At 42.0% G+C, this 27,987-nt stretch overlaps 3 protein-coding genes and 2 long non-coding RNA genes across 14 annotated transcripts in view; 2 read left to right on the forward strand and 3 right to left on the reverse strand.

The window, feature by feature from the left end:
- LOC117808181 (fibronectin type III domain-containing protein 4-like) overlaps positions 1-10,739 on the reverse strand; it is a 67,825-nt gene extending 57,086 nt beyond the window's left edge. For all 6 annotated transcript variants that reach the window (XM_034677744.1, XM_034677747.1, XM_034677746.1 and 3 more), the window contains exons 1-6: positions 10,576-10,739; positions 9,374-9,497; positions 9,186-9,270; positions 7,154-7,273; positions 6,957-6,978; positions 5,428-5,497 (exon numbers count right to left, since the gene is read on the reverse strand). The gene's annotated coding sequence lies outside the window, so the exon portion shown is untranslated. The remainder of the gene's footprint in view (positions 1-5,427; positions 5,498-6,956; positions 6,979-7,153; positions 7,274-9,185; positions 9,271-9,373; positions 9,498-10,575) is intronic.
- On the forward strand, positions 1,010-6,413 carry LOC117808182 (leucine-rich repeat-containing protein 3-like). Its single transcript, XM_034677750.1, has 2 exons — positions 1,010-1,342; positions 2,922-6,413. Exon 2 carries the CDS (start codon positions 3,473-3,475, stop codon positions 4,259-4,261), a length of 789 nt encoding a protein of 262 aa, XP_034533641.1. The 5' UTR covers positions 1,010-1,342; positions 2,922-3,472; the 3' UTR covers positions 4,262-6,413.
- On the forward strand, positions 10,368-20,164 carry LOC117808183. Of its 4 annotated transcripts, none has more exons than XR_004630177.1 (7): positions 10,368-10,724; positions 11,234-11,457; positions 11,567-11,652; positions 17,774-18,494; positions 18,675-18,780; positions 18,854-19,071; positions 19,230-20,164. It is a non-coding gene; the product is annotated as an uncharacterized LOC117808183 (long non-coding RNA). The 4 variants fall into 4 exon arrangements; XR_004630176.1 differs by lacking the exon at positions 10,368-10,724 and adding an exon at positions 10,737-11,114; XR_004630174.1 differs by lacking the exon at positions 10,368-10,724 and having other exon boundaries at positions 10,736-11,457.
- Positions 10,983-14,494, reverse strand: LOC117808184. Of its 2 annotated transcripts, none has more exons than XR_004630179.1 (3): positions 14,264-14,494; positions 13,639-14,143; positions 10,983-13,526 (listed from the first exon to the last, which is right to left on the reverse strand). It is a non-coding gene; the product is annotated as an uncharacterized LOC117808184 (long non-coding RNA). The 2 variants fall into 2 exon arrangements; XR_004630178.1 differs by having other exon boundaries at positions 10,983-12,699; positions 12,745-13,526; positions 13,639-14,494.
- On the reverse strand, positions 17,558-27,798 carry atp7b (ATPase copper transporting beta). The gene is made up of 21 exons (XM_034677739.1): positions 27,361-27,798; positions 23,642-24,398; positions 22,763-22,990; positions 22,508-22,671; positions 22,247-22,408; positions 22,094-22,167; positions 21,801-21,984; positions 21,487-21,720; positions 21,302-21,393; positions 21,091-21,218; positions 20,865-21,019; positions 20,618-20,752; positions 20,343-20,537; positions 19,976-20,158; positions 19,645-19,828; positions 19,386-19,526; positions 19,157-19,299; positions 18,866-19,069; positions 18,669-18,786; positions 18,375-18,477; positions 17,558-18,041 (listed from the first exon to the last, which is right to left on the reverse strand). Exons 1-21 carry the CDS (start codon positions 27,496-27,498, stop codon positions 17,762-17,764), a joined length of 4,002 nt encoding a protein of 1,333 aa, XP_034533630.1. The 5' UTR covers positions 27,499-27,798; the 3' UTR covers positions 17,558-17,761.
- Positions 27,799-27,987: the final 189 nt, after the last annotated feature.

Raw genomic sequence — 27,987 nt, forward strand, 5'->3', positions numbered from 1 at the left:
TTTAATCATACAGATGCTGAAGCACCGGCTGTGTTCAGGTGGGGTTTTTTTGCATCACAGTGATACAGCAGGGAGTACCTCAGAGGTCTTTTGTCATTGTCGATGAGAACGGCTTGGAATTGAAGTCCTCCATCAGGGTCGAGCAATTGTAATCAATGTTTATGAAGAATGACAGAGCCTCACATGAGCGAGGGTCAGTCATGCAATCAGTCACAGACAAGAGCTCGAGGAGTCTGGTACAGGTAGGTTACCAAAGTGAGGTTCAGGGACCTTCAGGGGTCTCATGACAGGCTGAAGATTGAATGTATTTTATGTCTTTGTTGGACAGCGCTGTGATTAAATCTGTGATGACCGTTCTGATCAGATTCATCTATAGGCCCTTCTATATTGAGGTGTGATAAATCTGCAAAGCAGAGGCTTTACTGCCCTTTAAACTGACTTCCACATTAATCCATGGGCTTTTATTGGTGCAGCGTTTTTGTGCTAATGATCATACAGACTTTCTTTAAGCGCGATTCAAAAAAGGAAAGTTGCAAGAATATAAATTCAAAGGAGAGGGGACGTGCTAAAACATGCAGTAGTTTATGGATGTCATTTAAAGGTGCTACTAAGCATGAAATTTAAATTTGATACATCAGTGAGTACGTTGGAATGAACGGTTGCAGGTGCTGGATTGTATTGTACAGCGGGATGGAAACAAAAAGATTTATGTGAATATACTTTTCTCAAGAAATCACTCACTTATAAAGCGTAGTAGACACCAGATATGGTGCTGTTATTGTTGGTTAAAGTTCCTGGAGAATAAAACTAGAAATATTATTCTTAACACAGATGTCAGCTTCATATAATTCTGCATCTGAAAAGGGAGCAATACTTACATCATATTGACATGCCGTAATATTTTATGTAAATTATTTACAGTCAATAAAGTTTGACAAGAGGACGGAAGGGGAGGGAGTTGGGAGGGGAGTAATACTATTAGTTTCCCCGCTGACTCACAAATTCAGCAGGGATCCCTTTTAGCAGCATGAGAGAAGAAGAAAGCGACCACAGCGGTGCAACTCGCAATGCTGCGCCTCTGCGCATATCCACACACTCACTCACTCACACACATACTCACACCAAGAGAGAAACACAGCTGCTGCAAAAGCTGCACTGACAGCAGGTTGTAAACTGCGATCAAACAGTTGGATGTGGACTCTTTAATGGGCTGTTTTCTCTGTGAATGGGGATGTTTTTTTGCAGGGGATTTTTCTCTCTGGATTATTTCTTCCTTGATGTCTCATCAAACACAATAAATCTCTCCTGTGAATGCACGGACTGGACAGAGTGAAGCTATCAGGTAGGTGCCGACTCTAATAACAACCTCAACTTACTTTTTATTCTTCTTTTTATCGCAGAGATTCAAAGTGAATGCATAATGCATGACTGGATCATTATGCAAATAATAAAACATTAGTAGGATTTCACGGTTCGATCGTACATGACTGCATGTGAGACTTAAAGCTTGATTTATTAGGTGTATTAAAAAGTGTGTAATACAAAATGTGCAGATTTGTTCTTATCTCTAGCTCTACCTTCTACTGTATATCAAGGGTACCTAAACACAGTTTGTTGAAAAGGTTTTAAAGTGTCCATGCTCATTTTTTATTTATTTGCTGATTATTTTCAATCTTATCATCTATTAAGAGTTTTTAGCTCCAATGAGTGATCCATAACTCAAAAATATCCAGTTTATTTTTTTTTTAAAGTTATATTCTTTTGGCCTTTTTGCCTTTATTTGATAGGATAGTGAAGAGAGATAGGAAATGTGGGGAGCAGAGAGCGGGGGAAGACATGCAGGAAATGGTCGACCAGCGGGGAATCGAACCGGCAACCCCTGCGACGAGGACTATAGCCTCTATATGTGGGGCGCTTAGACCGCTAGGCCACCAGCACCCCATATCCAGTTTATTTTGATAGAAGATGAAATAAATCACTTCGTATTCATATTAAGACCTTAAAAAAAAAGCTGCAACAAGTTTATTTTGTGCATTTTTAGTTTAAATAACAAATTGATCATAAAAATGTTTGCTCAAGTCAAATAAATATTTAAATAATCACCTTTTTGTTTCATATTTAGCTGGACTTTACCAGCAGTTGGACTTTTTGTCCAATAAATACGTAAAAGTTGCAATATGCTATCATTTTTTAGCTGAATCCTTTCTGATTTAATATTTTGAAAGCATTTGTGTCCACTAGAGTGCTTCACAGTTACTACTGTCCAAAGCAATGTTTGTATAGTTTCCCTTCAGTAGTTCCACTGACACATTTAGCTTATCAAATGAGTGTTTATTGAGAGACTGCTGGAGAAATTAGAGGCTATTTCTTGAGAAACTTGTCTGACATTCATCCCCCTGATCAAACAACTGCCTCCTGCTTATCAGATGCTCTTTGCCGTGTTATTTTTCAAACAATGCTCTGTGTCCTATAGTCTTTTTAATTTATATTCTGACCTTCACTGCTCTCACATGCACCACTGTTAATCTTTTAGAGTCCATCCATTTCTTTATTTAATCACAAATCACTGTTTAAAAGTTCATCCGCCGCATATTGATGAGCCTTGTCTTTTTCCTCACAGGGACACATCTTGCATGCTTTTGAAACATGCTATTATTATGATAATCCTGAACTTTGCTGGCTCTTTCTTCAAGGAGGGAGTCATCTGAAAAGAAAGAATGGTTTGGGGATCTTTCTGAATATCATGTGTGAGAGATGACAAAAGAAGTGATGTGCTTGAAAGTGACACACGTAGTAAGAGAAGTTGAGAAATGTTCTTCAAAAATTGCATTGTTGTAGATTTGAACATGAGGACAAAAGCACCAGACTACTCCTTTATCCATCTTCCCTGTTGTCTCAAACTTTATCTCCTAATCTTGCAGGTTTCTTCTGATCCACCATGAAGATGTGATTTCCAACCCTGGTTCTCCTTACCCACATCACACTCTGACGTCATACTTACCTAGCATGCAAACCAATCGGCTCCCTTTCTGCTGGATCAGGGCTTGGAGTCCCATAACTTTCAACATAAATTATGAATAGTAATGATGTTGAAGGTGCCCAGGGATGAAAACTTTAGCAGTTCATGCCCAGACTAAAGCCATATCCGGACAGTTCTTTAATTCATTTGAATGAGGCGAGAAGCCAACACAGAGGGCACAAGCAAAATACCTGCTGGGTCGTCTGGCAAAAAAAGTGAAATCTGGCTCAACTTCTGCAGCAAAGAACATCATTCAGCAAGGCACTGCAATCAATTTTTCCAAGTACGTGTTAGCATGAATGGATTATTTCTGCTGATTACTTCAAGCTCGTTGGGAGAGACAGTTCATGGATCTATGCATCAAGCTGGACTTCTTGGATTTTATTTCATGTCCCCAAGGCAGCACTTAATCACCAAAGGGTTGATTTAACGCAGGGCTGATTTTGCCCGCTAATGGGGGCCTCTCAAAGGTGGAGGTCAGCGATAAAGCCTCCGTCCTTTGCTTCATTTCTGTTCGTGGAAACATTGTTGCTTTCAATGATAATGACTGCCTGCGCGTGTCCTAAGGTCTGTCACTGCACGGACAGGAATGGTGTGGTGGTGCAGTGCACCTCACGCAACTTGGAGAGCATCCCAACGAACTTGCCAAAGGACACGGTCGTTCTCCTGCTTTCATCTAACCGGATCAGACACATCACAAGGGAGGCCTTCACGGACCTCCATCGCCTCAGGGAACTGGACTTATCACAAAACGCCATTGAGAACGTGGAGGTCGGTGCCTTTCAAGGAATTTCAGAGAGCCTGCGGACCTTGGATCTTTCCAACAACCACCTCAGCGGCCTCCCAAAAGACACCTTCGCCAAGCTGCACGCCCGGGTCCGCCTTTCTAACAACCCCTGGCACTGCGAGTGCTCTTTGCAGGAGGTGCTGCGGGAGCTGAGGCTGGACCCTGAGACAGTGAACGAGGTCAGCTGCTACACGTCGGTGCAGGAGGAGTACGTGGGACAATCTGTCATCCAAGTCCTGGACTCTGGAATCAACTTTTGCAACTTCCATCACAAGACGACAGATGTGGCCATGTTTGTTGCCATGTTCGGCTGGTTCTCCATGGTGACCGCTTACATCATTTACTACATCAAACACAACCAGGAGGACGCCAGGAGGCACATGGAGTACCTTAAATCCCTGCCTAGCACGTCACATATTAGCAAGGACTGTGACACAGCCAGCAGTGTGCTTTAATGTGTTTGAGAATGGATGCAACTGTACCGCGGATGAGAGGAAATAGAACCGATGAATATAAATGGAGGTGTACCAATGAATATGTGTGCTGCACATAAGGAATGCTGATGGGTGACAGCTCTGGAGTGAGTGATAAAACTCTGCTCTGGGATTTAACTGCACAAGGAACAAACACATTAGGAAGGAAGAGGTTCTCAACAAGTACAGGTTTGAATAAGCAGCAGTTACAGTTTTAGATTATTAAATAGTAACCTCAAATAGGTGACCTGCTGGAGAACAGGTCATTATTTTCCTCTCAAATGTCATGTGTAAAAACATCTTCAAGACTAACTCCCTTAAACTCCCTGAAGAGTAACCTCACATCTCTACGAAGGGCTGATATTCAGAAGTGGTAATAAATTCAAGAAGAGCCTATTCCTCCCACTTTATATTGGGATTATGTATATTCATCTATCCATAAAGGATCCAAGCCAGTAGTGCAGATAAGGACACCTGCAAGGAATTACATTACAAGCTTGAGCACCTGTCACTCCACTTGATATTTTTCTATAGCAGGTAATAACTTTGTCCCTTTTGAGAGTGAAAACAATCAACTCCTGTCAGAGAGGATGTCAATGACGAGTCTGTCGAAACAAAGGCTGTTGTTGATTTTCACACTTTCAATTATCTTCTAAGTTTTAATTAATTGCTACTGTGTGATGTTCCACGTTTAGAACAGTAGTTTTGTGAAATTCCTACGTGCAGATTGAAGGGATCTTCAGCTTTTTTTTGAGTGGGGTTGTATGAGGTACTTGTCAATACTTAGTATATCACCTACAGGAGATGTCAGTCAGCTAGAAGCCTTTATTGATAAACCAACAGGAGTACCAGCAACTTGAGGAACCAGGCGGAGAATCAATGAGGAAGCTAGGATATACACGGCTGCAGATGGGGTCAGTACTACCAGGTATTAGTAAGTACTAATGTCAGCGTAAGTGCACTGTGTGCTTTATTTTTTTACTTTGCTGTCAGAAAGCCACTTATTTGGCACAGGTGCTGCTTCTAGAAATAATGCTAAAGCCAAGTGACATTCTGACATTTAATTAAAGCACTGATAACTTTGTAAATACAGCGTACATTCACACCAACATTGGAGTAGGTGAGGTGAATTATGAGGTAGGACTTACCTGTCTGCAATGGTTGAAAGCCGAGCTTCAGTGCCGGTCATCCTTCTGGTGCCGAGCTGACCGGTGTCTCCTGTGGGTAACACACTTACTGTTAACAACTAAACCAAACCAATATGATGAAATATAGTGGAGCTGATCTAGAGTTGTGTTAAACACACTGGACTCCAACATACTAGAGAAATATTCAGTGCAGAAGTAAAATATACTGCTAGGGTAAAGCAATCTGTTGAAAAATGTAAACTCCCTGAAACTGAGTTTCATCTCCCGAGGAGTTCAAGTGAAAACAAACAGTTTAAAAGAGTTTTACTCAAGGAAACACATTCTTCCTATTTGTGCCTGGCACCTGAAATCCACTGGGGCAAGACAGGCCATTTAGCAAGGTTGTTCAAGCAATATTTCCTTCTAACTGTGATACACAGATTCAGGCAGAATTGATCAAATTGGGAAAGGAATGCAAATGATTGTGCTCCTCCATCCACTGTTGTTTTGTGAGTGCTAGAAGTTGTAATAGATACTGGATGGAGGTTCCATGGTGCATTAAAATGATGTAACAAAAGAGGGCCAGTCAAAACTCAAACAGAAGGACTTTTGACATTCCTGTATGACTTTTCCTTAATTAAAGAAATCCAAAGTTTCTACATGTTTTTACTTCTTTACATCAAATAGAAGATTTTGGACCACTGCCCTTTCTTTTGTTTTCTTTGGATAGCCTGTGTTTGTGGCTTTTCCACTTTCAGCCCCCTCTCTAATTAAGAATAATAAAAGTGATGCATTTTTAATTAGAATCTGGACTACCGCAGCTTTATGTTTGTTATGGTGCATTTTTGTGGATGCTGTATTTACAGTTTAGCTGCTGCCCTTTTATGGGTATGTGAGCATCCCAGAGGGTTGCTCAATAAGTCTGAAACTGCTGCCTTGCTACTCCTTATCACAACACATTTATTTTATTCCTCACTCTTTGGACAATAAAACAACACAAAACTTAACATCTATCAGAATCCTGCTCCTTCTTTTACCTCAAGAGAAATAGGAACGGTGTATTTTTATGGGTTTTGTGGGTTTGTCACAGCCTCCGGCTCACAAGCATGGCAAAAGTTCAAACTAACTTTTAGACATCTCACACAATCTTTCATCGAGCTTAAACACACCCCTCACATTAAGATCTGTTCCTATACCCCTCTAGAATACTATGACAAATAGCCACAGCTCCAAATGTAGAACTCATATATCTCCAGCTGCATAGATCTGGATGAGTCTGAATATTAATACATGTCTTACTTCCTAAAATAGTTTCATCCCACTAACTGTTTGAATCCATAAATGTAATGAGCCTTTCCAGAGGGTGCTCTCTTAGGACCTCACTGCAGTATCTATCAGGGGTGACTCATTTCAACCTGCGCAAAATTCAAAATGTTAAATTACCTAAGAGCGGACTGTGCCCCACGTCAAGTCTGCATCCATACCATTAAATATTCACACATACAAGTCTGTCCTAACTTTACTTCTTGATTTTTGACCCATTTTCCTACCTTTGTGGGAAGTTTTCAGGAGCTTGGAGTTGGGTAGAGTGATGAAGTTCATATCATGCAACCGGAAGAGAAGAACATAACAGGGCAAATAAAAACACACATGCGGCTGAAGAAGGAGAATCATTTTCAAGAAGGGAGCAGCCAAAGTATCTGCACATCGTTTACACGTAGCATTGATACAAATGTAAAAAGCACACCTTGCTTTTTTGTGTCCTGCCTCCAGAGACTCATCCTCCTCATCCTCATCCCCATCCCACTTCCCTCTTCTTCAACAGGACAGACTTCTCTCTGTGAGGGATGTGTGTGAACAGGACACTCTGTAAAATATGGGGAAAGAGCTTCTGAAAATTTCATGCACGTGTTAAAGAAGCTTGCGATGCATCTCCTACTGAGGGATCGTTGGTTAAAATATCCAAATAGCAAGCTCACCTGCACTCTGAAAAATGTGACCAGGTGTGACACCGTGGTATTTTTGACATACATGCATTAGTTAATTTACTGTATTCTTCCGAGACAACATTAAGGTCCAGTTCAGAGACTTTATCTCCCTTCCAGCAACAAACCATATTTTGTAAAGTAAACCTGTCTCACTCTCACCTTGTTTCCTTCATAGCCTGACCTATCTCTGCTGTCAAACGGTCACAACATTAATTACAGTCCACATTTCTTTGTCTTACAAGTCCCAAGGGCTGAGGCGTCCATACTAATGACCTGAATGTTATTAATTAGCTGGATCCAGTTGAGGTCAGTGTGTCTCTCTGCCTCTACGTTCGGACAAACAAAGGGAGCTTCATTAGCATTACAGAAGCAACAGATAAATGACTTGCATCAATTAAGCAGCTGTCCAGCGCTGTGCTACAGTTCTTCTGCATACAATTAAGGCTTATTCTGCAATATGCCAACTCTGCTTTTCTTGTGCAACATGAAATCCAATGTACGGGTTAAAAAGCTGCGAGGGAGAAACACCTCTCCTCAAACTGACCACAAAATATATTAACTCAGGCTGTTGAATAATAAAGTGCCCACATTGCTGAGCAAGCAGCAAGCAGAATGTAAATTAAAAATTAAAGACACATATACAACAACCCTGGCACAAAAATAACCATAATAAATAGCATTAGTGCAGCACAGACCAGGCGGTCCTCCAAATGCAAACTGCTCAATGACAGTCAGAGTTTCCCCGTCATTCTCTGCCAGAATGATTTAACAGTATTCCTCTCTAACTGAGCAGAGTGCTAGTAAATGTGTTGTTTTATTAATGCTGTATTATTCAGCATTCTTGTTTGCTCCAATCTACAGCTATGTCATTGATTTATGATACAAATACAAACAAGGGACAGCAGAATTTCTTTATGGAGAATTAGCACTTTTCACTGGACAGGCAGTGTTTGCAGAACACTACCCGAAGGCCATGCTGTGACTTCACCCATAAACAACGACCTTCAGTTAAAAATAAATAAAATATCACAAGGCAAATGAGTATGTATAGCAGTTTTAGTTTCCCTCTTGTTACTGTCAACAGCCTGTGAAGATAAGGGCTCTTTCTGAGGTAGTCTGGGTGTTTGCTAGTGACACAAACAGGGTAGGTCTTTCCTTTAACAGTCTTATATACCGACAAAAAAGACTGGACTAACAGAAAGTCCTAGAGAGAGAGCCAACAATTGAATGATGCATGACTCCTGTCATGGTTAGAGCTCAGCTATCAGTGACATTGTCCATCAGTCTTTCTTTAAATCAAAGGGTTGGCGTCATCCCACCTGTCAGTCTTAGCGTTGTTCCAATAACGTGAAGGTCATGGGTCTGATGTCCATATTGAGCGGGAACAATTACTGGAAATTCAAAGAGGCTGATCCTGCCTGTAACAGACAATATGCTGCATATGCATTTTGCTTCATTTAGACTCAAATACCTGGACTCAAACAGCTGGCTGAAAAAGTAAGGGATGTGGAGTTGGCAAGAGTTTCTGGACATATAGAAAAAACATAATTCAACCTCTGCTGATGCTGAGTTCAGGGGCATTCACAGGCACCTATGGGCCACAGAAATTCATCTTACAAGACTGAGGGTTTAGCTTTATGCAAGGGAAAACCACCAAGCAGTTCTTTACCTGTTAGGATCATGGTCCAAAGCAGGCTGGTTAGAGTGTGGTGCCAAAAACAGCACATATGCATTCCCCATAATAGCTACAGACTGACACTACCCTAGGAATCAATGATTTATTAATTTTACCTTCCACAGATGGAGAGTTTTGAGACATTCACTGGATCCTGGGCCTCGGGGATGAATCTTTGTCCAGGTCTGAATCTCTGTACTCCTGTACAGAGATGATTCAAAAGATAAAAAACTAAATATTAAAAACACAGTTTCTGCAGCCATGTGGCCTCATGGACAATATGTCTGATCATAACATTGATTACCTCATCTAGTCCTGGGACACATGTTGTTCAGACTGTTTCCCAAAGCAGGCTGGTTAGCTCAGATGGTTGGAGAGGGTGCTTACATCACTGAGGTCAGAGGTTAAGAGAGAAGAGGTCAAAATCACTGAAAAGAGAAAAACAATCAAGAAATCACTAAACCAAGAGCTATAAAGGCCTTGTATCTTTCTTTACAGTATTCTAATCACATATTTAATTAGCATCTTAATTTGTATCACCTGCCAGTTCACCTGTCAAGGGGCTGCTGGGGTGCAGACATGCTCATATAACTAATATCCCTATACAACCAAAAATCACTTAATGTTACAGTATACATATACAGTAAAATGAGGCATTTGAGCTGTTATTACACACATTAGACTTAACATTTACTCTAATTAGCAACCTTAGCTATTATTACTCACATTAGACTTAGCATTTAGTCTAATTAGCAACCTTAAACTGTTGTTACTCACATTAGACTTAGCATTTAGTCTAATTAGCAACCTTAGTATCACATTAGACTTAGCATTTAGTCTAATTAGCAACCTTAAACTGTTGTTACTCACATTAGACTTAGCATTTAGTCTAATTAGCAACCTTAGTATCACATTAGACTTAGCATTTAGTCTAATTAGCAACCTTAACCTGTTGTTACTCACATTAGACTTAGCATTTAGTCTAATTAGCAACCTTAGTATCACATTAGACTTAGCATTTAGTCTAATTAGCAACCTTAGTATCACATTAGACTTAGCATTTAGTCTAATTAGCAACCTTAGTATCACATTAGACTTAGCATTTAGTCTAATTAGCAACCTTAGCTGTTATTACTCACATTAGACTTAGCATTTAGTCTAATTAGCAACCTTAAACTGTTGTTACTCACATTAGACTTAGCATTTAGTCTAATTAGCAACCTTAGTATCACATGAGACTTAGCATTTAGTCTAATTAGCAACCTTAGTATCACCCAAGACTTAGCATTTAGTCTAATTAGCAACCTTAGCTGTTATTACTCACATTAGACTTAGCATTTAGTCTAATTAGCTAACTTAGCTGTTATTACTCACATTAGACTTAGCATTTAGTCTAATTAGCAACCTTAGCTGTTATTACTCACATTAGACTTAGCATTTAGTCTAATTAGCTAACTCAGCTGTGACATTTTAAGCTAACTGTTTTGTTTAAATGTCCAAACTTACCTCTAGCCTCCACTGTATTCTGTTGTGCGCGTTTAGAACAGGCATTACGGTAATAGAGATTATAATTGAAATGATAATTGCATATTCCACAGACTAATTGATTCAGACTGATAGTGGACAACGTCATGGTTTAACCCTGCCAATCACAGGTAGGTTGGATGAGTCATTTCAAAATAAGAGACTTGAATTTAAGCATAATTGCAATAATTCTGGATACTTTTAAAGTGAGATGATAACACTCTAAGCTGGTTTACTGTTTGCAACTCAACATTTGAAGACAAACATTTATGGTCTGACTCTGGATACTGCCTGAAATCTGACCCAAGGCATTTTAAGAAGGACATGTTATTTAAAGAGAAGAGATGTGTATGATACTCAAACAAACGAGGAGGAGTCAAGATGCAAAGTAATAGGTTTTATTGAACAAACTAAAAATGTATTTACATCAAATAAAACACTACAGTATCACAGGGAGCAGAACATAGACACAGAAGGGAGGATACACAGAGACTAAATACTCACAGGGGGTCATAAAACAGGTGAGGCTAACAAGACACAGGTGGAAACACTCAGCACACAATCACAATGGAAGGAACACAGACAGTAAAACCAGACACTAGATGCAACAACCACAAAATAAAACAAGCTCTTCACACAGGGAAAAAGACAAATATCCCCACCAGAGAGATTCTTTGGAGGGGGGGGACTGGGGCCTCCTTAAGACCCAGTAAACAAAGGAGCAGGAGTTGGACAAGAGGCTTGAGTCAGTCGAGTCACCGAGCGAAGAACAGGCGTTGCAGGGGGCCACCGAGTGGGGCCTCAGAGCGGTTAACAGATGTTGGCAGGGCCTCCAGGCAGAGAACAGGGGGCAGCTGGAAAAAGGTAAGAAACTGGGGAACTTCAAAACACTCTTTCATCATCAAGTTTATCATTACTGTTTTGTACAAGTTTTTGAATTTAACATTCACCATCATGTTTTTGTCAATCTCAGCAGGACACCGCAGGGAATTGAACCCCGTCCAAGTAAACTAGGAGTGCCATTACCGGTGTCTTTTACTTTTTGACTCTACATGGAAGGTAAAGCAAAACCCACATTACAACAGCGTATCAGTGTTACCATTTAATATTAAAAGGCATCATTATTATTGAATCACCACATTTAGGGATCAATGATGCTTTGAATACATGTTGTGTTTTCTGTTACCTACATGTTTGTTGAAACATGTAGGAACTAAATAATGCTCTTGTAATGTGGTAAACAAAACCAGAAGTCTACATTACCACCATTCCTGACTCCACTTCGGTTTAGGCTCCAGGATCCTGTGATGTTGCTTATCTGCAAGTTACAAGAGCAAAACACCACCACTACTACAATACTTCAATACATTAACGTTGAACACTGGGCCCAAATTGTGTCAAAGCTAGGGTATCCTGGACTGTAGAGGCTGTGCAGAACCTGTACCTAAGAAAGGAGAAAAGACGACAAACAGGGCATAGTGACTTCATGATGAAAATATATAACTAGCAAAAATACCTCACCTCACTTCTACTTTACCACCATTCCTGACTCCACTTCAGTCTTGGCTCCAGGATCCTGTGATGTAGCTTATCTGCAAGTTACAAGAGCAAAACAACAATACTACAATACATCAATGCAACGTTGAACACTGGGCCCAAATTGTGTCAAGCTAGGGTATCCTGGACTGTAGAGGCTGTGCAGAACCTGTACCTAAGAAAGGAGAAAAGACGACAAACAGGGCATAGTGACTTCATGATGAAAATATATAACTAGCAAAAATACCTCACTTCTACTTTACCACCATTCCTGACTCCACTTCTCTCTTGGCTCCAGGATCCTGTGATGTAGCTTATCTGCAAGTTATAAGAGCAAAACAACAATACTACAATACATCAATGCAACGTTGAACACTGGGCCCAAATTGTGTCAAGATGGGGCATCCTTGAAGGGAGAGGCTGTGCAGAACCTGTACCTAAGAAAAGACGACAAACAGTGCATAGGGACTTCATGATGATATATAAGTAGCAAAAGTACTTCCCTTCTACTTTACCACCATTCCTGACTCCACTTCTCTCTTGGCTCCAGGATCCTGTGATGTAGCTTATCTGCAAAAGTTACAAGAGCAAAACAACCCTACAATACTTCAATACCTTAAACGTTGAACACTGGGCCCAAATTGTGTCAAGATGGGGCATCCTGGACTGTAGAGGCTGCACATAACCTGTACCCGAGAAAAGAGGAGAACACTGCATAGGGACTTCATGATGATATATAAGAAACAAAAAATACCTCACTTCTACTTTACCACCATTCCTGACTCCACTTTGACATCAACGTCCTGGACTGTAGAGGCTTCTCATAACCTGCACCTAAGAAAAAAGACAAGCAGGGCATAGGGACTTCATGATGAAATAATATAAGTAGCAAAATTACCTCACTTCTACTTTACCACCATTCCTGACTCCACTTCTACCTTGGCTCCAGGATCCTGTGATGCAGCTTTTCTGCAATGGTTCAAAGAGAAAAACAGTGAAGTACACAACATTTCCCTAAAGACACAATTGGGCCCAGTGTTGCAGGTCCGTTGAAGTCGACGTCCTGGGCTGTGGAGGCTCCTCATAACCTGTACCTTAGAAAAGGCGACAAACGGGGCAGGGGGGACTACACAATTTCCCACATAACCCATAATACATGCGTTATCCCCACAGCAAATCATGAAAATATACAAGTAGCAAAAATACCTCACTTCTACTTTACCACTACTCTTAACTCCACTTCTACCTTGGCTCCAGGATCCTGTGATGTCGCTTTTCTGCAAAGGTTAAAAGAGCAAAACATACAACTACACAACACTTCCCTAAAGACACAATTGGGCCCAGTGTTGCAGGTCCGTTGAAGTAGACGTCCTGGACTGGAGATGAATAACTTGCACCTTAGAAAGGATGACAAACAGGGCATAGGGAGGGACTACATAATTTCCCACATAACCCATAATACATGAGTTCTCCCCAAAACAAATCATGAAAATAGATAAGTAGCCTTACCTCACTTTTACTTTACCACCATTCCTTACTCCACTTCCACCTTTGCTCCAGGATCCTGTGATGTCGCTTTTCTGCAAAAGTTCCAAGAGCAAAACATACAACTACACAACATTTCCCTAAAGACACAATTGGGCCCAGTGTTGCAGGTCCGTTGAAGTCGACCTCCTGGGCTGTGGAGGCTCCTCAAACTGTACCTTAGAAAAGACGACAAACAGGGCAGGGGTACTACACAATTTCCCACATAACGCATTACACCCGTGTTGTCCCCAAAGCAAACCATAAAAATATATAAAAGTAGAAAAAAATACCTCACTTCTACTTTACCACCATTCCATACTCCACTTCTACCTTAGCTCCAGGATCCTGTGATGTCGCTTTTCTGCAAAGGTTCAAAGACAAATCAACATAGAACTGAACTACACAACACTACCCTAAAGACACAATTGGGCCCAGTGTTGCAGGTCCGTTGAAGTTGACGTCCTGGACTGTAGAGGCTCCTCATAACCTGTAACTTAGAAGAGAGAAAACAGGTAATAGGGCCTACATAATTTCCCACACAACCCAGAATACATGTTGTCCCCACAGCAAATCATGAAAATATATAACTAGCAAACTTCTACTTTACCACCATACTCCACTTCCACCTTGGCTCCAGGATCCTCAAAGAGAAAAACAAAAAACAGAACAATCAGATCCAAACAAATCAGCACAAGCCAGAAAGAAAGGAGGGAAAACAAGCCAGATTGTTACTAAGTAGACAGAAAAGTGAAACTACTTTATCACTTCACAAAACAAACATGTGCTTAGCATTTCACATCAATCCAAAGATCATTTGAAAAAAAAACAACCAACAACAGATAAATCTCACCCAAACACAGGCACGCACACACAGAGAGAGCATTTGGCATACCATCTTGGCATTGCAAACAATCCTTTAAATACTTCCGGGTCAACCCATATTCTCCCAGCCAGGGGTTTGGTCAACAGACTTTGACATTATTAAAGCTAAAAAATATATTTTTGCAACTTCAATCTTTCCATTTAGGCTTTAAAGAGTCCAACAGTGTCTATAAGCTTTAGTTCATTTACTTTCATCTGGTTGAGAATGATTCACAAAGAAAGAAACCTTTTCATTCTCCCCTATCTCAGAGTCTGACTTGGTACAGTCTAACGAGGAACACCTGAGAGAGCAAGGTGCATTCAGGTGCATCCGTTCATGAGAGCTCTGTGTAATAACACATCAAAGTAAACAAATAAACTGAAATATATCATGTAGTTGAATGGTTGAAAACATGGAAAGTTTGTTTATCAGTTAAAAGTAGTCATGTGTGTTAGAAAAAATAATAATTAGCTCTTAAGTGTTTATCTGAGTGGATTCCTAAAGTGTTATTGTAGCTCCTTTCCTCTTGCTCACTTAATTCAATTAAGGTCTCGTGAAAATGTGTCTCCTTTAATTGGATCAGGTACCTAACACCTAAGTCCACTTTAATATTCAGTGCATGTGCACATGAGAAGATTTTGTCCTCTGATGCAGTGAGGTATATGTTCACTACATGGTATTTTTTAGCAAAGATAGAATATTTTGATGTCTCCCTTGACAACATTTTCTCTCTTTGTCATTTGACATAATCACACAGATGTTTCTAAGCTGTTTTAAGATGAACAACACATAAACACATGATGATACATGAGGGGGTAAACAAACAAAACACTTCAATGAATACAAATTCCTGTTGAAAGGATATTCATGGGACACATTATGGGTCATGATGACCGTCTGTTCTTGCACAATATTGCACAAGGAATGCATGCTAATGAGACTTTAAGATGCTTCCTCTAATACATGCAAAGCTCAAGATGGGGTTTCTTTTTCCATTCAGGATACATTCACTGAACACGTTCAAGTCTTTTTAATGTGTGAGTAAAGACATGAGGAAGCAGACAGAGCTAGGGGACAAAAAGAAACACATTGCGACAAAAAGTTGTGACTCCCAGTGAGGGTTCTTTCAATTTAGGATGTAGTTTTGAAGAAAGGTGCAATGTTTGGGTTTAGAGCGGGGAGGAGAACTGGAGAGAGAATGATTCACTATCATTGTGTTGCACAGGGGGTTGGTGGGTGAACATGCTGTGAGAGGGCCCGCTCTCCTCAGGATGAAATCTTAGAGATACGAGGCATTTGAAGCGAGAGTGAGAGAGAAAGAGATGAGGCAGAGGCAGATAAAAAAAAAAAAAATTCTGCACTTTGACTTGATTTTGATTCAGGATGCATCCACTGAGAGACAGTTTTTGTATCAGTGTGTGTGACAGGATTGAAAAGGGAGTAAAGAGACACAAAATGGACAAAACCATGTGGACACAAAAACCAAAGGAGGTTTATCCCATCTTAGACAAAGGACAAGGATCGCACCACATCCTTTTGTATCATATCTTATCATCACATATATTGTATCAGCAGGATTTCTATGTGGGAATAAGTGGAACATGTGTTTTGATTTATTGCACCATTAACTTTGCAGCATTTCACAAGAAAGGAGCAACAAGTGAAAAGCAAGTAGTTAAAAAAAAGGAAATAAATCTTCTTTCGCTCTCTGTGCTTATTTAACATTTATTGGACCCTTCAGAGTTACCTCTGCACTCTGTGAGTTTAAACTCTAAGCCGGCTGTAGATATACTCAGTTTAATTTTTTCAAGTGAGGCATCTTTGTATTTTATTTGCTGTAATGCAGAGCTGTTATTCACCATATTCAGAAAAACCTCCTTCAGAGAATTCCTCTTTAGTACAAAGACGATACAGCACAAAACAACTGCAGAGAAAGACCTGAACCAGTCAGTGCCCTCAGCAACCCATTAAAACCAGTGTGCAACCAGGGAGGTAATTTATCAGACGCTGCTCCTGCAGACTTTACACTCCTTAGCTGCAACAAAGAGCTCATTTATATCCCTAAAAGAAAAGTTAAAACAACTGTTTTCACACCTTTGCAGAGTGAGATGTTTCACCCCTCTGGGCTTTTTTAGAAGTACACTTAATCTTTCTTCCTGTGCTGCTCTGGGGTCAGAGGATTGTCTTTGCAGAACAGCAGAAAAACCTGCTGGGTGAGACCTTGGCTCATTGTCTCCATCTCGTGGTGAAACCATGAGTTGCTGTTTCAGGACCAAAAGTGAGGGGAACATTTTGAGAGTCTTGGAGAAAACAGAAGTGGAACCTTTGTGAGATAAATGGAGCTTCTTCTCATCTAACCTGGATATTTGTGTTGTAGTTGTTGTAAATGGAGAAGGACTTCAATTCAAAACTGTATGAGGCACCTACAGTATATCAGTGTATTATTAATATTATGATTATTATGATTATTATAACAGGAGCAATATTATCCATCTAAAATATACATTCTTGATTCTCTGTTCTTTCTCCTTCTTTGTGCTTCTATATTTTCTCATGTCAAAACGTCTCCTCTGAAAAAGCTCTATGTTATATTTAAACCCCTAAAGCTCATATATCTGTTGATTTATGACTCAGCTCAACAGAACGTGAAACAGATCCTTCCTGGTGAACTACAGAGTCCACAGATTCATCACTTGATTAATATACTACATTAATTATCCCCGGCACTGGCCAGAAACTCTGCTCTCCACTTCCTCCTCCTCTTCTATATTTAACACCAACACTTTACACTTGTTCAAAAATAAGAGTGACATTTTTCTCTCAGCTGAAGTTTAGCAAATTTCCAAACTCAGCTCAAAATTGAGGAAAATGTGTTTTCCTCTATCAGCTCATGCATTATTCAGAACCTGATTCTCTAACACACACTCTCTCTGACACGGTCTGATCTCAACAGACAGCATGTCGCTTCACTTTGACACATGGACATGGTGAGTGTGTTTGCACAGCAGTGGTGTAGGAAATAACACACAAACTCAGAAGTATGAGCAGCTTCACTTTTAACATTTTGTTCATAATATTAATGATTTGGATAGAGTTTGTGCCCTTCATGACTATAAAATAAACTATGTGTTGAACAATAAAAGCTCTTAAACTTGTCTTTTTACATAAATACAGAAAAATATTTCACAAAAGATGCCACTGAATTCCTAAAAGTGCCTTTTCAGTCCTTCCCTTTTCCATTCTCTACACATTCAGGTCCTCTGCAGTCTGAAAGTCCAGCAGCGAGCAGCGGTCCTGCAGCTCCTGCACACAGTTAATGGACGGCCCCTGGCTGGACAGTGGGCCGGGGAGGACGGGTGGGGTGGCGCTCTTCTGGCTCAGCTGCTTCCGAGAGGCGACGGGCAGAGCGGGGCTGCGCCGCTGGTAGTCCTGACCCAGATGTGTGCTGATCTGAGACGAGCGGAGGCTCCTCATTTGACCTCGCGCACGCACCTCGTACAGCTCCACCGAGGTTTTCTTATACCTGGAGGAAACAGACGGCTGTTATGATCCACTCTGAGGGTTAATACGATCAAACACACACTATATCTTTCTCCTCTTCACTATCCGGCTGAGGAAAGTTCCTCTTACAAACACTGATGATTACACTGAGAATATTCTGATGCTTTAATCTTTCTTTGTCATGAATTCATCACTTCACCTGTAAGGTAGCAGTTAAGGGGATTTGTTTGTGTCTCTGTTTGAATAAAACACCTAAAAGGACTCTCTCTTGGACAGCTCTAATATTTGGTGAACACTGTGTGCAGATATCTTTTCATCCACTGGTTTTGAAAGCTGAGAGTTCACATAGACTCACAATCTGAGCAGCAAAGAGGACAGAACGACTGAAACAGACGATGCAGCCATCGCAGCAGAGCCCATCCAGGGCTGGAGCACGAGACCAACGGGCATGAACACACCTACCAACAAAAGAGAGGTGAGGAGGACTGCATGAGTATCAGAACAAACCACCAGAGCAAATCCACAGTCAGAGCTCAGCAGGAAGCTGTTTGTTTACTTTATTAGTTATGTTCATGTGACCCGGTCTAACTTTGCTTTTGCAGTTTTCATCCAGAGTATGGTGTAAGTATGTTGAATCATTTCTCCTCACCTGCAGCGATGGGGATTCCCAAAAGATTGTAGATCAGAGCGAAGACAAAATTGATCCTGATCCTCCGCACAGTCTTCTTCGACAGCTCGATACTCGCCACCACGTCCAGCAGGTTGTTCTGCAGAGAGTAAGAACCTTCATGTCAGACATTTTTAACATGTTAATGAATATCTGCACGCTCATAGAGTCTCACTCACCCTGATGAGGACGATGTCAGCCGCCTCGATGGCCACGTCCGTCCCTGTGCCGATGGCGATGCCGACGTCAGCCCGAGCGAGGGCCGGCGAGTCGTTGACGCCGTCTCCCACCATGGCCACCCGCAGGCCTTTCTCCTGCAGCTCCTGGACTTTGGCGACTTTATGTGAGGGCAGCACCTCCGCACACACCTTCCTGATCCCCACCTGTGAGTAAAAATAATCCCAACATTAAATCTGATCTTTAACATTCAGGTGTGAAGCTCTTCTTCTTTTACTGAATGTGTGTTTCACCTGTGCAGCGATGGCTTTAGCTGTGCGTTTGTTGTCTCCTGTTATCATGACCACCTCGATGCCCTGGCTGTAGAGTGTGTGCACCGCCAACGCTGACTCTGCCTTCACTGTGTCTGCGATGGCTATCATCGCACACAGGACCCCTGCAGAGGAAACCACACAAACCAGCATGTTAGACACTAAAGTGGGAGGGTGTGTTGTTTTGGACCTGTGTGGATCTTTGTCTCACCCTCTATAGCTACCAGTATAGCAGTCTGTCCTTTAGTCTCATGGCTGGACATGGCAGCATCAACATCAGCTTCAATGTGGTGACCGTTCCTCCTCATCCACTCTCTGTTCCCGATAAGGACGGTGTACGATAACCGCTCACCTACAAGCAAAGATGACATCAAAATGACTACAAAATATTGAGCTTGCAGAAGGGAAGGAATCCTCGGGTGAATATGTGAGCGTGACTGACACCCTGACTCCAAACAAAGCCCACAGACCTGCAGGCGAGTCCTCTGCAGGAGCGAGCAGGCTGCTTTCATCCGTTGTGGCTCCGGGCAGCAGAAATCTCTGCTCACTCTGCGTCTGCAGCAGATGTTCCACGTTGGAAACCCGGCAGCTGATCCCACAGCCAGGCACCGCCTGGAAGTCCTGACAGTATCCCAGCACGTCTGATCCCAGCTCCTGTTGTGCAAACACAGATTAAGAAAGGTTTGAGACCTGATTGCTTTGTGTGGGTACAAATAAAGCCTGCAGGGAGCTAAAGAGATACACAGAGGTTGTGGAGTAAACCAAAATTATTGCAAACAGTCTGCACATGCTCAGTCTCACCTCTTTGCAGTGTTTGGCAACCGCCATCCCCAGCGGGTGTTCACTGCTAGCCTCTGCTGTGCCTACCACCGCCAGGATCTTCCTCAGAGGCATGCGGGCCATTTCCCACAACACCAACACACGGGTGACCCGGGGGACGCCGTTAGTGATAGTGCCGGTTTTATCAAACATCACTACACGGATCTGAGGGAGCAGGGAAACACAAGGAGAGCGGTTTTATGGGAATCAAATACTCACCATGCAGAGCTACTAAAATATGTAACCTGGGTTTTAAAGTACTTGTGATGCTGATTTAATTAAGCCTGGTAACATCACTCTCCTCTTTCTGCTTTGACTGTTGGATAAAACTAAAATCAGTGTGCCTTGCCTTGTGTGCCATCTCCAGCGGCTCGCCTCCTTTAATCAGAATCCCATTCTGAGCTCCGACCCCTGTCCCCACCATCACAGCTGTCGGGGTTGCGAGCCCCAAAGAGCAGGGGCAGGCTATGGACAGAACAGTGATGGAGGCCTGGAAGGCAAAGCGGATGATGACCTCTGCTTTGGAGATGTTCTGGTTGTAACCCTGGGGAGAATAAAAATCAGTTACTACTGGGACATCTCAAGAGCTTTCATTTTTAGGGCTTCATGAAGACTTTTACTAACCGGGAAGTTTTCTTTCACGATGTCAAAGTTGACGAACCCGACGGCGAGCCAGGCCAGCAGCGTGAGCAGAGAAACAAGCACAATGAAGGGGACAAAGTATCCACTGATCCTGTCTGCAAACTGCTGGATGGGAGCCTGAACAAACACCACAGAGGACACAGAAAAACAAGGTCGACTTTTAAATGATCTATTTACAATATTCCACATTAGATTAAGGTTTAAAAGAGTAAAGGATCTATCCTGTAACCTTTGAAGTTTGGGCCTCCTCCACCAGTTTGACGATCTGAGACAGAGTCGTGTCCGCTCCGACGTGCGTTGCCTCCACCAGCAGAGCTCCATGAGCGTTTATTGAGCCGGCAATCACCAAACTGCCAATCTTCTTACTGACGGGCATCGGCTCACCTGACAGAAAGGAACACCAATATTAAATCAACCTTAAATGAACTTCACTGTACAGAGAGATCTCTGTTCACCTGTGATCAGAGACTCGTCCGCCATGGAGCTCCCCTCAATCACTTTCCCATCAACAGGAAACTTTCCTCCTGGGGCGACTTTCACGATGTCGCCCCTCTGGACCAGATCCACCACCACCTGCTCCTCACTGAAACACAAACATCCAGTCAAACATATCTTAATTGTGAATTTAATGATCGATCAGAGGATTTTATTTCATGTGTGTCTCACCGGATGATGGAGTGGTCTGGACCCAGAGTGACCACGGTGGCATCAGTGGCCTGAAGGGACATTAGTTTGGCCAGAGCCTCTGAGGTTTTACTCTGAAAATAAAGATATAAAACATAAGAGGGAGGACTGAACAGATTTTGCAATCTCAAAGGTTATATGTAGGACTTGTAACAACTGATGACAACCTTGGCAACATGCTCCAGCCATCGCCCCAGAGCGATGAACACAAACAGCATGGGTGGAGTGTCGAAAAAGGTGACAGGGCTCTGACTTGCTCGCTCAGCCATCGCCACGATGAGGACCACGCAGGAGTAGATGTAGGCGATGGAGGTGGCTAAAACGATGAGCACGTCCATGTTGGCTGTGCGGTGCTTTAACGAGCGATACGCCTGGATGTAGAAGTATCTGCCTCCGAAGATCTGGAGGGAAGAAGAGCAGGAATTATATCCTGTCAGTGACAAACACTTAAGTCAGGAACATCAGACACACATTCTCTTACCTGCACAGGTGTACAGAGCAGGAAGAAGGCCAGGTTGAGGAGGGAGAGTCCGGGCAGCAGGTTCTGCTCCTCTGGCATGGAGCCTCCGTGTTCCTGATGCTGGCTGTCCATCACCATCATGTAGATCATCAAACCCATGACGGGCAGCCCGAAAATCAGGCTGAGCAGGAACGAGTGTTTCCACCTGGAAGGATCAGAAATGTAAGAATAATTCACACTGCCTGGGTTTTCACACAGCCTCTTCTTAAATGTTATATTGTGATGATGAGGACTCTTTAAAAACAGATACTTGCTGGCTAATTTCTTCCGTGTGATCCAGGTTGTTTTTGAAGCCTGCTTTCACCAGACTGGCCTCGAAACCAAGGCTCTAAAACAGGAAACAGAGTTCATTAAAAAGGTCAACGGTTAACAGGAGAGGAGGTTTAAAATAGAAAGGGACGAGTTACCTGAATGATCTTGACTATATCTCGAGCTCCGAGCACTTCAGGGTCAAATCGAACTTGTGCTTTCTTTGTTGCGAGGGCGACGGAGGCCCCGAGGATTCCTTTGGTTGAGGTGAGCCTGGACTCGATGTTGTGCACACAGGATGCACATGTCATGCCAGTTATCTACAAGGGAAATTTGAAGGAAATGCTTGTGAGCTTTTCTTAGTCTTTAAGGAAGATCTCTTGTGTTTCATAACCCTCTTATATAACATGTGGACTCACAGTGAGGTCCAGTTTCCCCTGCGATGCTTCGTCTTCTTCTAACAGCTTGGCTCCATAGCCCAGATCCTCTACCAGCTGAGTGACAGCTGCAGTGTTTATGACTCCTGCATCATACTTCACTTCTGCTTTCCCAGCCATAAGTGACACCAACACTGAGATGATTCCTGAAAAAGTCCAATTAAAGGTGAAATACTTCCACCATAATAAATCTAGACTTCACCAGAACACTATAAAACACCACCTCAGCCCGCTCACCCTTGTGTTTGAGCAGGTTCTTCTCGATGTTGGCCACACAGGAGGCACAGGTCATCCCCGTGACACAGATGAAGCACTTTTGTACTTTAGTCTCGCTCCCAGAGGCCGACTGGGATGCAGCGCCGTTGCTGATTCCTTCTTTATTGACTGATTGTAGGTCATGGAGGTCAAACGGTCCAGAACTAACAGGTACGGGTTTGTCAGTCCTCTGGATGCTCTTTGCAGATTCTTAAAAACAGAGAGAGAGGAAGGAGGTCAGTGCAGCATCAACAAGAGCTAAAGATTGAGTTTAATAGGCCAGAATTTAAAAGTAATTTTTTTTAATCCATGAAAATATCTCACTTGAAGTTTGTGAGTGTCCTTTTCTCATTTTTATTAATTAAATCAAGAGGAAGAGAAGGAAAAAGCTTAAAACTTAAACTACCAAAATAAAGCTCGACCTTGAGCGGCACATGAAAGAGTCAGCTCCTAATCTGCCTCCGTTAATTCCACATCTTGGCAAGCTGTTTCCATCATTAAATCCAACAAGAGGGCCCCGGACATGAGAGCCCTCCATGTCGCTCTGGAGAGCACACTCGAGCTGGTTTCGATGGTAACCGGTAGAAACTGAGGTGAGGTGAAAGTCAGGTGTCCTGTTTGCTCTGCAGCTGAAAGCAGCGTGCAGGAGGACTTTAATCCAACTGTTGTTGCTCCCAATGTGGACCCAATACACTTCTTCTTTTGCAATATGCATGAGTCTTAACAACCTTATTCTGACAATCAAACTGACCTATTTCATTGAGATGTTTTATCTTTCTGTTTCCTGCACTCTTTCTGATTTACAGTCTTAGATTAACCAATAGAATGTATTTCATGTTGGTGTCACTCTTTGGTTCCTACCTTCAAGTGATGCGTCAAATCCCATGTCCTCGATAGCCGCCCTGATCTTCTCAGGCTCCGTCAGACTGGGGTCAAAGGTCACTGTTCCCTTTTCCTCCTTTAGTGAAACCACTATGGACTGAACTCCAGTCATCTGAGAGATCCGCCCCTCTATAGACTGCACGCAGGAGTTGCAGGTCATCCCTACAATCCAGACTGTCGTTGTTAATGAACCGCTCTGCCAGAAGCAGACACCTCGTCCTGGTGGATCATCAGCTAATAAAACAGAGTCAAAACCCATCTCCTCGATGCTGTCTCTTAGCTCCTGTTGTGTTACCAGAGGAGGTTGATACACAATAAGCGCCAAGCTGTCTGGAAGAGAAACCTGAATGTGTGTGACTCCAGGTAGAACCCCAATGCGCCCCTCTATGGCCTGCACACAGGACTTACAGTGCATACCGTCCACCCTGATCTGAACCACCGACTCTACATTAAATCCCAGGGTCTGGATCTCCAATGCAATCTCTTTGGTCGTGATAACTGAGGTATCGTAGTCCACTTTGGCCAAACTGTCGGGTACAGACAAGCGTGCAGTGAGTACTCCGTTCAGGCTGGAGATCCTGCTCTCCACTGCTTGGTTCTGGAGCTCAGCAGAGAGTCCCAGAAGTTTAAAAGTCGCTCTGGAGGAAGTTTTGGTTGGAGGGTAGAGTTCACTTGGGCTCTCATATTCGTAGGCCAAGTTGTCCAGGCCTTCATTCTCGATGTCAACGCCATTGTTCTGGAAAAAAGGAATGAAGGGATTCAGTCATGTCTTTGGTTTATACGAACACCTCACTTCTAATGTTGTTGACTTGACTTGCTCCAGTGTTATCATGTCATCTATGACATGCTGAATTCATTGTGTATTGTCTCAGGAACAAAGACAACACAAGCCTATCTTTTAATTTCCTGTTAAATCTCAGTAAGCATGCCGTCCTTGTTTTCTTTGTACTCAATTTCCTGAGTGCATGGCATGATGAAAACAACTATAAATGCTATCATACTGGACCTTTAAGACACATTTAGAAGCTCTTAAGAGTCTGTGCTGCTGAGATGTTAGGATTTGAAAGTTCAGCGTCATGGGTAATGCAGCCGTTTGCAACACAGAGTCTAATCTCCCTGTGAATTTACGTTGCAGGGTGAGTTTTCATGCAGGCTGTCTGAATCGGTCCCTTCTTTAAACTCAGCTCTGGTGTCACATTCCTGCAGAGCAAAACTTAGAACAGGAGTCGATAGGAAAGCGATCTCCTCTCACCGACTACCCAAGTTATCAGGTGATAAAGTCAGATCTGATCTGAAGTGTAGAAGCTTTAAGAGTCGGTTGTCATGTAAAATGGGTTTCCCTTTGACCCTTAGAGAAAAGTCCAGCATTGCCAGTTTGGGGCCTAAAAATCACATGACCTGCTCTTCACATAATCCTCCCAACGTGACTCCGCTTAAAGTCAATATTCACCAGCACATCACAGAATCAAAATGTGACCATAATCATTACATTGCAATAGTAACAACACTTTAAATACCAGGATCAGATGTAAGTACTTCTTACCACCCTGATAGTCAGTTTGATAACTAGGACAGTGAACCTGCTTCCCTATTTGGGACACACGTCGTACTGCAAACACTGAAAAAAGTTCATGAGTCCTGTTTAAACATTCAAAGTGCATCAAATCGCTCACAGTCGACGTCCAAAGAGGCAAACAGAGGTTACTCTGCAGCTTCACAACATTCCCACCATAAACTGTATCTTCAGAATATGTGCAACCTGTAAACTTTGTCCCATGAACCCACTGTACGTCATGGATCCACTGACTTGACACAGCTTCTGTCTTCTTCATCATCTTTTTCCCTCTTATGTCTTGTGCACACTTATTCATTTTCATATATTTCTAAACACACTTAAGCTCCTCTGTTGGCACTTGTTCATGATGACAAACCTACGGCATCACCTTCTGTTAAGTTTGTATTCACATGCATGGGCTTGATGGTTGGTGACACGATGAAAGTTATAATTAGGATTGTAAAAACTCTTGGGTTTAACAGTGTTGACAGACTTCATGACTTTGGCATGGGCCACTTCTTGTAAATAATAGACTGCACTGTCAGGTGCAGCTGCGGGTCACAGGTGTGTAATCATGCTGTAATACTTCATTCATTTAGACTGATTTTAAGTTATATATTATATTGTTTTTTAGAGATTCAGTGTCTCCACTGCAAAATGTGGCACACTCGGTTTTTCTGATGCACACCCAAAGTCTCTTTTCTGGCAACGCAATGAAATGACCTTTATAAGTTAATATAATCTTCATAATCTAAGAGAGAATGAAAGATTTTTAGATTAGTCGTATTATTTTCTCTAAATACCACAGGGAATTATAAACACTGACCTCCTCTTTGGAAAGAGTTACACCCCAATAACAAAGTATTTTCTTATTTAAGGTTACAGCCATTTAATCTACCATGTATATCTTTACATTACTTTAAAAACAGTCAATAAGAAGAATAATAAGCAGCCTACCTGCATCCTGAGTCCCTGCTGAACCACAGCATCCTCACTTCTGTTTGAACAGCTGCTTATAAATATAAGTGGAGGCTGATGTTGTCATTAAGAATAATAAAAAACAGGAATCCAGGACTTGGCAGCTTTTCCACCAATCACATCGCTCCAATAAATAAAACTGAAACCAGCATCACTTGATGCTTTTGATAAAGGACATGTTTAAACTTAAAGTTACTTGAATGCACCGCAATCATGATAACTCTAATGAAGGTTAATGAACCAACAAAATGATGCTGGTGCTGAAAGTTGATGTATTTCTACTGTTGTCTTCTTGCTGTTTTTAATATTATCAGTGTTTAAATATCTCCTCTGTCTCTCTTTGTTTATTGTTCTGCAACAAAGAATTTTGTGAGTCATTCCAAACATTACTTCTGTCTTAAATGTACCCGTGTCTGATCAGTGTGAGCTCTTAAGCCGTCTGCTTTAACTTGCCTGGTTACATTACATTCACCTGGTTTTGGTCCAAGTCTTTAACAACAGGTGCATTCATCCTGCAGAGACATGAGCTTGATGTTGCAGGTGATACATGGAGAATTCACTCACTTCATTCACTTACTGATGGTGAAACGTTCGTCCAGGAGCTGGATCTTTAAAACTCATGTGACACCTGTTGGTTTTTTAAAAAACAGGAACCCATTCTATGAAGCTCCACCTCTCTTTTTTATGGAGTCTTTATTATAGAGACTTTTAGTGTGGTGTTTTTGGAGTGTTTGATTTATTTATCTAAGGAACAACTAACAGCTGCAGCAGATGCATTTATGATCTATAAACTCTCAACAATGAGACTTTAGGATCATATTTTTGACCTTTCAAATAAATACATCACATTTAATCATAGTAAGTTGTTTTAAATGACTTAAAATAACAGTTTTGATCCTTAAATACTTTTAGACTCTTAAATCCCATTATTGGCTCTGTTATATGAGACTTTTGACAATATTCTTGACTCTTAAAAAGCTTTAAAAACAACTTTACAATCCTAAAAAAGACTTTTGAACCCCATTACTGACTCCTTCAAAAATAAACTTTATGTCAAACTCTTAACCTCCATAGATAGATCCAGAACAAGATATCCTGGTAACATGAAAACCACCTGAGGGAGGACCAGGGTTTGAGCTGTAGACGCACAGCTCTACAGACCTACCTTGTGTCTCGGGCTGTTGGAGTTGATGTTGCAGGTGAAGTCCGACTTTGATTCCACCATACAGATCTGCTCCCCGGAGCCCTGCGCCGGCCTGGAGACATACTTGGAGAGACTTTTTGGAGACTTAGGAGAAAACATGGTTCCAGCTGATCTCACGTTGTCTGTCTTATCTGCACCTTTCAAAGTCAGAGGGCAAAAGTCCGCAGAGAGGAAGGGTTCCCTTTGGTCCGTGGAGATAACAGGAGCGCAGCGCTGCGCCAGTGCGCACTCCGGTGCGCCGTCATGTTTCTGCGGTGGTCAGAGGAGGAGATGGAGGGTTTTCATCTGAGGGGGGTCAAGGGGGAAAGGGTGGACAAAGCCTCAGTCACATGACTTCTGAATGTTGGAGGAGAAAGTGCAAAAAAGAGGGTCAACTGCACACTCTGATACAGCGTTATAAAGTTCATTCCAGGTCATAAACTCGAGCTGTAATCTACTTTTACGCGCTGTGTTTAAAGGGAAAGTCTGGAACAGAATTAAAGCCTTCAAACTGAAGATATATGTACTGTAAATATATTCAATTACAAGCTCTAAATCAAAAAGACTCAGGGCTCTGTGTAAGCAGACTTGTGACTTCAGTATTTCTTA

This window comes from Notolabrus celidotus, chromosome 24 (assembly GCF_009762535.1).
Source record: "Notolabrus celidotus isolate fNotCel1 chromosome 24, fNotCel1.pri, whole genome shotgun sequence".
NCBI classification, from domain to species: domain Eukaryota; kingdom Metazoa; phylum Chordata; class Actinopteri; order Labriformes; family Labridae; genus Notolabrus; species Notolabrus celidotus.